General features: G+C 32.0%; 1 protein-coding gene across 24 annotated transcripts in view; it reads left to right on the forward strand.

Annotated features, from left to right (window-relative positions):
* Window positions 1-5,876, forward strand: part of LOC105692132 (ankyrin-3-like) — an 87,798-nt gene extending 81,922 nt beyond the window's left edge. For 19 of the 24 annotated variants that reach the window (XM_025746238.2, XM_025746241.2, XM_025746246.2 and 16 more), the window contains 2 exons: window positions 288-510; window positions 3,090-3,168. In XM_025746238.2, coding sequence (XP_025602023.2) covers window positions 288-510; window positions 3,090-3,096 — 230 coding nt within the window. In that variant the 3' untranslated portion in view covers window positions 3,097-3,168. Of the gene's footprint in view, window positions 1-287; window positions 511-3,089; window positions 3,169-3,260 lie in introns of those variants that run through there. The other 5 variants (XM_025746240.2, XM_025746242.2, XM_025746247.2 and 2 more) reach the window with 2 other exon arrangements.
* Window positions 5,877-9,426: the final 3,550 nt, after the last annotated feature.

The following is a 9,426-nucleotide window of genomic DNA, read 5'->3' on the forward strand; positions in this document are numbered from 1 at the left end:
CTACATCATAAACGGCTTTTGTCAAATTTTCATTCGACGGATCGAGGGGGAATCTGCAGATTTTGTATACATCATATGTATGTACTTATATATGTGTGGGAATAAAAAAAAGGGTATATAGATGTTCAAATATTCACGCTTTTTAGCCACTTCTTTCATACATTACTAACTACAGTTGAAAGTAAGCTATTGAGAAACACATAAGATTGAAACAAACATTTTTAAAAACAGAAAAAAAGTTTTTGTTTAATTCATGAGAAAAAATGATAATCTTTGCGTGGCAACAGCACGCCGCAATTCGGTTCTGCAATCGGACTGCTCGACCTCTGAGAACAGTCTGATAGGGAGAAAACCTAGGACGAGGACTAGTCAAGGTAGAACGACCTGTGTTTGTTGGATGGGCGTCGCAGCCGCGGTGTTGGTGGCCCTGGTAGCGCTTATTCTTGTCCTGGAGCCGCGTACGCTCCGACGTGCCCTCACCCTCTCCAGCCATGCCCCAAGGCAAGCTGGGTACGATTAACGTATTAATTCTATTTATTTTATTTCTCTCTTCTTATGAAATCAATTAATCAAGTTTCTTCAAATGTTATTCATTTTTCATTAGACAGAGATATAAAGTACGGGCGGCTATACTGTTTCGATATTAATTTTCATTTTGACAAGGTTACTGTAATATTGTCCACACGGATATTATCATGGCTGCAGGTTTGATGTAAAAAAGGATATGAGATTGCGATTTGAAAAAATAATATTTCTCTCACAAATCAATCTATAATTTGAATAGTAAGTATACGAATATTTGTGAGTTCGACAGTTCGAAATGTTGATGCGAGAGTTGAATGATGACTGTTGTAATATTTTTAAATGAATTTTCAAATTTCATGTTAGATAGGGATGAATTTCATGTGAGTACTAGTTATTTATGGTGAATAAGATATTCAATCTGGTTCCACTATACTATAAGATTGAATACATTATGATATAATGCGCACAAGCTTTCTTTTTCTGAAAATAGAGAACAAAAAAATTCTTTTTGTTTTTTTTTTTTTGTATATTTCAAACGTTCTACACATATTTATAACCACTCGTTCGTTCGGTTTGAACATTTACACTGCATGGTTTTTTATCCTCTTATATTTTTATTGTACATATGATATTTGGGTATATACCGCATGACGATACTATTGTATATTGCGTGGCGTTTCCTCGACTTTTCAATCTTGTAGTGTACCTGCACTTCGGACTATTTTACAAAAAGCTTATGTAGATTTATGCTGTGAAAACAAAAAAATAGATCTGAAAAAAAAGGAATGAATTTCTTTTGCATTGCACGTCTCTAGATATAGATGCACCATACATCGATATAACGAATGAATTAGTTGATGTTATTCTTACAATATATTTATGATACTATTCATCATTTTATTTCTAATCCTTTTAGTTTTTTCGTGTATCTTTTTTTTTTATCGATTTTTTTTTTATTCTTTTAACAATAAGTTTAATATACTTTATATGTATCAAGATAAAGCTAAAGTGTAGAGGGACCAACGATCATGTTATATACACATACCTATTACGTAGGTACGAAGTTAGGATTGTTAGGCGAATCGTCAAGTAAGTACAACAAGAAAAAACAAAATTTTTACGTTTGCAATTTTTTACCCCAATTTTGTGAAATTTTCATACGATCAAACGAAGACCAGAATGAAATGGCAGGCAAACACGGAATTATTGTCGATTCAATGTTGGAACTGAGACAGAAAAAATTAAATGAATCCAAATCATGAGAAATTTATTCATAATTGAATAATTCGTGTTTGTCGACCGTTGAGTGATTGTTTTAAATTCATAGAGTGAAACCCAATTTCGAAATACCTTGATTTCTGAAAATATAAATTTGTCCGCTCTGAATTCGCTATTTATATATGTTGAATGTTGTCCAAACGAGCTTGTCTACGTATGCTGTATAAATGCTTGATTTTTCGATCAAATTTGAACAGAAGCAAAGACAAGAAAAAAAAAAGTAAAGAAAAAAAGAACTAATTTCTCTATGCAATAATGAAATAATACGTAATTCTTACACAATCATTCGTCTAACAATACTAATATTGTAGTTAGTACACTTCCTTCGATACTTATAACATAATTAATTGAAATATTATTGCAAAGAATGGAAAAAAAAAAATTAAAAAAAAAAAAGAAATGATTATAGTTAAACATAACTAACTGCTGAACGCTTATTTAAATACAATATTAAGCAGCCTGAACGAAGCTTCTCACAAGCTTGCTGTAAGCAGCACAATAACTAAAAAAAAAATCAAATAACTTGTTTATGTGAATTATAAATGATTGTCATGAAAAACTGTAACAGAGTTTACGTCTACAAAAGCAATATTCGAATTCAACAAATTATACATTTTTTGTTGGTTTCTGGAATATAGTACAGACACAGTCAAACCTTCGCACCGTTTGTTAAAACTTTTTATTCTTCTCAATTCAATTCTCGTCTTTCAAATACCAAATTTCTGTGCCTTCCAAACTTGAAAAATTGTGAATCGAAAGCCACAATTGCATCATCGATAATCTATGTTTCTTGCGATCGAAAATCTCCTCTTTCGCGAACTGTCTTAATCATAGTAATTTTCGATTTGAAAATTTGATATATAATTTTGAATTACGATACGCAATGTCGTTATAGTGAATTTTCAGAATTTCGAGCATCCGATTGGAAGTAAAAAAATCCAACTCCGAGACAATCACATAGAAAAAAAAAAAAAAAAATTGGCTGCAGACTTTGTGAAAATGCGTATATATATATATTACCTTGTTTTGTCAAATGTTTAGCAATGTTGTAACATACATTATGTTGTAATATTTTTTTTTATATATTTGTCTAGCATTTATTACCCCTTGTTTGGGCATGATAATGTGACGATGAAACGTATCAATTGTTAATGTTTATGTCTATGTGAAAAATTTATCAAACGCAGTCATTGTGCGCTGTGTAAATTAATAATGATTACAAACTATGGATAATATAATTCAATTGAACGCTGGTTCCACGTCTCTAATTTATATTTGTTACGCAGAGGCTGACTTTTTACAACACAACGAGCCCTCGTTCATGGAAACCACTACGACGGAAGTGAATCCTGAAACCCAAGAAAGGTAGAAAAACTCGAAGAATCACACGTCCAGGATAAGCTGGATTATTACTTCTATTTTCTCTAGTCGAAGAAGAAAATTTATTCTCATTTCAGAATAACCAAAACTACAAGAACTGTGACGGTTTCGGTACCTGTAGCAGGCGGCGCGACTGGCGGTACTGACGTACTTCGAGAATCTATGCAAAACATCGTCGACCAATTTATGACCGAAGAGAGACGAGGTCAATAAAAAACTTAGAGAGAATAAAGAAAAAAAAAAAACAGATAAATAAAAAATTAAGCATTATTCAAGCAATGTTATACTCGCAAAAGCTCCACTGTTCTCTGCATTCGAAAATGATACAAAGAAAAAAGAAATCCATTCGATAATATCCCACGCAGCTATAAATTGATTCGGGGCAAACATTTCCGATTAACAAAATGGTGGATTCGAATCGTTATATATATCCTCGCATAACGAATAGAATTCAGTGTTTTCTAATAAAATTATATAGATACATTATTCTACCTATATATAATGATTATAACTATCTTTCATTAACGGGATTGCTGACAGGACTAGCTTTTCCAGTTAGTTTTCGTCATGCAGATCGAACGATCGTGTTATGTGGTGATTTTTCGTGATCGATTCATCGATTTTTTTTTTGTTATATTTCACCTATACAAATAATTGAAGTGTTTGCTTCGGTAAAATGAATTACAAAAAACAAGAAAAGCTGAGTAGCTACATAATTTATAATGCAAATAGATATAATGATAGTAAGAAATAACAAATATGCAGAAATACAAAAGTATATTAATAAAGGGGAAAAAAAATTTAATCGAAGTGAATATAATTCGTCAAAGTAACTCAAACGTTACGTCAGTCAGTTGACAATTTTAGCCTTAGATAATTACGTCTATCCAACACGCGTCGCTTGCTAGAAAGTTATATATATATATAAAATAAATTTTTTATATTATTAAGAATGATTCTATATAAGCTTCGGCTTTTGGTGGCGAAATAAGAGTAAGCTTCACCGCTATATATATTTATTATACGTAAGATTCTTACATAAATATATATATACATATATATATAAAAGAATGAAAATACCTTATCTTGCCATTTCATATAAGTGATAATATATTAAAATGAATTTTTTAAGCACAATGACGATAATGATCAACGGAGACTCTGGTACGATGTAATAAATAGTTTGTCTTTTTTTTTTTTTTTTCTATTTTTATTACTCATTTTTCTTTTAATCCACAGACTTTTATTTATGGCAAGAAATGGTAATTTCTCTTTACCAATTATAATATTGCAATGTAAATTTTAATTATTTAAAGAAAATAAGAAAAGAAAGAAAAAAAAACAAACAAGAAGAAGAAAAAAGCGAGTATTTCCTAACAATTTTTAATTGTGTATATTATTATAATTATTTTCTTAGCCTATAATTTATATTATCATAAAATTTTGAATCATGAATGGTAATTATAGCGTATGAAAGAATTGAGGAGACAAAAATACCTGTTTTAAACCGTCAAAAATTTTTTGAAGAATTAGAAAATGACGTGAAAATATTTGACGATAGGAAAAAGAAAAGAAAAAAAATTAACGAATTATAACTTCGACAAATAAGTTTAATTACGCAAATAATTGATATATACATATTGTGTGAAATCATACTGCGGTATAATGAAATAAAAAATGAAAAAAATTCAACGACTCAGAATTTGTCTTAAGTATTTATAGGCTAGGTGCAACATTAGCTTTCAGTGTGTAACACATTTTAAAAAAGGAAATAAAGAAGAAAAAATTATATAATATATATATTTAGGAAATCTTCTAGAGTAAAGATATTCTATTAATATATAATATATTATATTATGAAAAAAAGAAATACAAGAAAATAATAGAAGAAAAATAAATAAATAAATGAGAAAAACAACAACAAATATACGATTAAAAATTATTACACGCAGAATTTATAAGTTATTATCTACATACATATGAGATACCTTATGTATTATTATATCACACAATAAATCACTTGCCTACTGGAGCCCAACTTGACGCAAGGACCAAAGGCAGAAAATCACTCGCTATAAAATGTCGATGTTCTATGCCGATCATTACTACTAATAATAATAACGTTGTATATTTAATTCGATACTGTACCCAAAGTGCAGCCAACTTCAATCTACGATTGTTAATTGATTCCCACTTATTAATTATTCCCTAATAACTTACTAACCATGTGTCGAGAAAAGTTCAGGTCTGTGGTATAAGGACCATCTTCTTCGGTCTGATTTTTTAATAATTTTTAAATACCATATTAACCTGAAGGTTTTTTTCTTTTTTTGTTCTCCATTCTTCAGCATTGATCATTTTTGTACGGTTTCGTTTAGATTTCATGGAAAAAAAAGAGAAAAATATAAAAAAATGTGAAATGCAGCATATAAATGCAATGTACTGATATCGCTTTTCGCGATAAACAGCTATACAATAAGCTAAAGGTAAAAAAAAAAAGCAAAAATTTGACGATTAAATAATATATATAGATAATACCAATAATAATCAAATAATATCTCTATCAGAACACACATTTACGGTGCCGCATCACGTCATAATATATATTTGAAGAAATAATAATGTCATACTGTATTATTGTGTGATACCTATATCAATGACAGTATAATAAAGAAGATATTGTGTTACCTTCATTCACGCTTTGATTACCTGCGACCCTACCTCCCCCCCCTCCAGTACTGTGTTTACCATGAGATCGGAAATTCGGATCTGCGTAAGTAAAACCTGCAGTAAACTGTGTCTATAGAAATGATCAATTTTATAATTGTTAGGAAACAAAGGACCTTATTTTTGAGAGTCACGCGAAAATCTCAGGTGTAAAGCCTCGATGATAAATTAATTGAATAATTAGGTACGGAAAATCCAATGCTCGAGAATTACATCTTTCTTGGGTCTATTCTCGTGCTACTACGTAATTTCGTAGAGAAAACATTTCACGTCAAACAGGCCACTTATTGTTCAAGGAATTTTATGAACTTGATGAAACTTTTTCGAAGTTTTGAGAGTTCTCAAAAACCATGTGAAGACCACTGGAATCCGAATTCGTGAGCCACATTGATCTATCTGTAAGATTGATCCATCAATCACCAATTTCTAACTTTTCGGAGTAGAATAATTGAGATATCTCGATGAAATTAATTCGTAGCTCAATTTAGTTGTTGCATAGATATATCTATGGTTGCAGGATTCGTGTTCCTCAACTCAAAATACGTTAGAAAAATGCCATGCAAGCGATTTTTAAAATACTTCATTTCCGGCCCAAGAAATGGAAAAATACATAAGAGAAGCGTTCAGAAGATGATTTCTCAACAACTTCGTATTTGTCTAACCTCAGCCTTTGATTTTTCTAAAAGCTCGAGCCGAAATTCAACAACCTTTTTTTCATCAAGTTCTCTATGGTATTCTCATGTATTTTAATCTCGATTAAAAATTAAAATTTGATTGAAAAAATAATTCGTAAACATATATTTATTCCACGGAATACCAATTGGTTCAATGGTGAAAAATTCGGCCAAAAATACATCCTTCTAGTTCGGTTTTTTCATCACATTTTGGAATAATAAATAGATTTTGCCATAGAACGGATTTTTGGATTATTTTGAAATTTATAGGAGTTAAATTACAGGAAATGAAGTAGTTCTTTATAATCAGAAGAAATCTTCAAACCTGGAGAATTTTTTAGGAAAATTCAACGGAGTGAAATTAATAAAATATTAATAAAATATTTGATTCATCAAGGTTCATTTAATTGAAAATTATCCTGATTCTCAGTTCCATTATTTAATAATATTGACCGATCAGTATTAAGAGAGTCGGTTATCTATATCTTTCTTATATGCTATTTTTCTTATTCAAAGTCTACGACGTACGTATAAGTAACGTATTTCAAATCCCCCATCCCCAAAATCTTCGAGGCCTCGGAAGACGCGGCGCTGCTTGCGGCGTAGCAGGCGCTTGGCCTCATGAGGACTCATTCGCTCTTCAGATTCCGAACGAGTTGGTCGGATCTGCGTAATTCTGTATTAATTCCATTTTGTCGAACTACGTCGGGATTTAAACCTCTCCAATAATTAACTGAATAATCAATTTAATTATACCATCCAGTTCGAATATAACAAGTTACCCAATTAAACAAATTAAAAATTTTACGATAAACAAAAGTCTGTGGAAGCCAAGAAGTTTTCTTCAAAATTATTTATTCTACGTCCACGCTTAACGCATACGTGGAAAATTTGGTTCCATTTCTACCAAATTTCTACCCATCTTTACAAAGAGATCGGTGAGTTATACTGTGATTTTGATTAATACGTTTATTTGGTAAGGTAATTTCGAATTGGGGAAAGAATTCTTTTGTTGAAATCGACGCCTAGAAATTTTTCGACTACTGCGCGTTACTGATTTTATTATTTCAGAGTTCCTGCGTATTTGGTCTAGAGTAAAGGTCGAATAATTGTTGTACATTAGTTTCTTCACGTGTTTAATATTAGGATTTGTTCTTATTTCCAATTGGGGAAAAGATTCTTTTGCTTCAAATTGTGGCCTGGAAATTTTTCGACTACTGCGCGTTACTGATTCTATTATTTCAGAGTTTCTGCGTATTTGGTCTAGAGTAAAGGTCAAATAATTGTACATTAGTTTCTTTACGTGTTAGATATCGGGATCTGTTACTATTTCGAATTGGGAAAAAGATTCTTTTGTTTGAAATCGTGGCTTGGAAATTTTTCCACTGCTGCGCGTTAGTGGTTTCATTACTTCAGAGTTCTTGCGTGTCGGATGTCGAGTAGAGGTCAGGCGGTTGTTTTTCCATCGGTATCTCCGCATTCAAAATATCAGGGTGCGATTCTATTATGAATATAATCCTATTATACTACCTATTCCACCCTACTTCGAATTTCACTTGAATTTACGATGTTTATTCGAGTTTTATTCTGAATTACAGAGTTTGGAACAACTGAGAATTGTGATGGTATTGCTCATATACCCATTCAGAGGACGATCCGAATGTTACTTGAAATTGGATCTCCGTGTTCCGGAATAAAAATAAAATGGTGAGTTCAACATTGAATAATTGTTAATAAATAAATAATTATAATAGTTATAGTAATTAAATAATAGCAATAATAATTAAGTATCGATGAAATTTGTTCCGAATGCTTGATCGATTTCATTTTCGTGTATTTGAAATTCACTACAAGAAAAATTTCAAACATTTGTTACAGAGGAACATTCCTATTGCTTCTAGTAAACTCTCCTCGTCCGGATGATCATCGACTACGCGCATCATAATCGAAATGTGAAACTTCGGTAATTATAATTTTTCAATACAAACTGTTTATTCAAAAAATTCAAAAAATTTGTTGGCTTCTCAATGTTACCATATTTTTTTTTTTGCCAATCTTGCAGCACGGATCCTCGTGGGAGCATCACATCGCCCCAACTCTTCATTTCATCTCTTCTCAACATTACTACACATCTATAGTCATCAGGGAGGCAGAGAACTTCTCGACCTACTACACAGCTTTAGCCATCAGGGAGGCAGAGACGTCCGGGTAAAATCCAAGACCCCTGAGCTTGGGAACCAGCTCAGGTCCGGTCTTGGTACTGGCAACGATGGTAAGCGAAGTTAAAGTTCCTCGATTCCTTTGCCAGCTCACGCGATGGTGTACACTGGCGTTGGAGTCGTTGTATTTTTTAATTTTTCAACATCCCACCTCCCTCTTTGTAACATGGCGTGGCGGTACCCTGTATTTCAATTTTATTAGACCAGGTAATTGTAGGGTCTGTTGTTGTTGAGCGTAGCGCACCTGCACCCTGTAGCGTCAAATATATAAAACTCTTCATTGGAATTGATCAGTCAAAAGATCAATGAATTAGGCAGTCGGTGAATTATTAATTCATCAACCGTGGGATCGGTGAAGAAATCAATTAATGATTTGGTCACCTTATTAATTAATTAATCAGTTATTTGAGTAATCAGTCAACCATTAGTTCAGCATATATGAACTATTCAAATAAATCACATCTTTGATAAATTTAAGTGCAAGAGTGTGCAGCTCATAGGCAACGGTAAAGGCCGTCGTTCAATCGACTCTCGCGTTTTATAAATTTCCTACAATTTTCGGTGACCGATGTCGTTTGCGTCGATCACCGATCGGTAATAAAATTTTGTCGTGCGAATGATGG

Source organism: Athalia rosae, chromosome 6, assembly GCF_917208135.1.
Source record: "Athalia rosae chromosome 6, iyAthRosa1.1, whole genome shotgun sequence".
Taxonomy (NCBI): Eukaryota; Metazoa; Arthropoda; class Insecta; order Hymenoptera; family Athaliidae; genus Athalia; species Athalia rosae.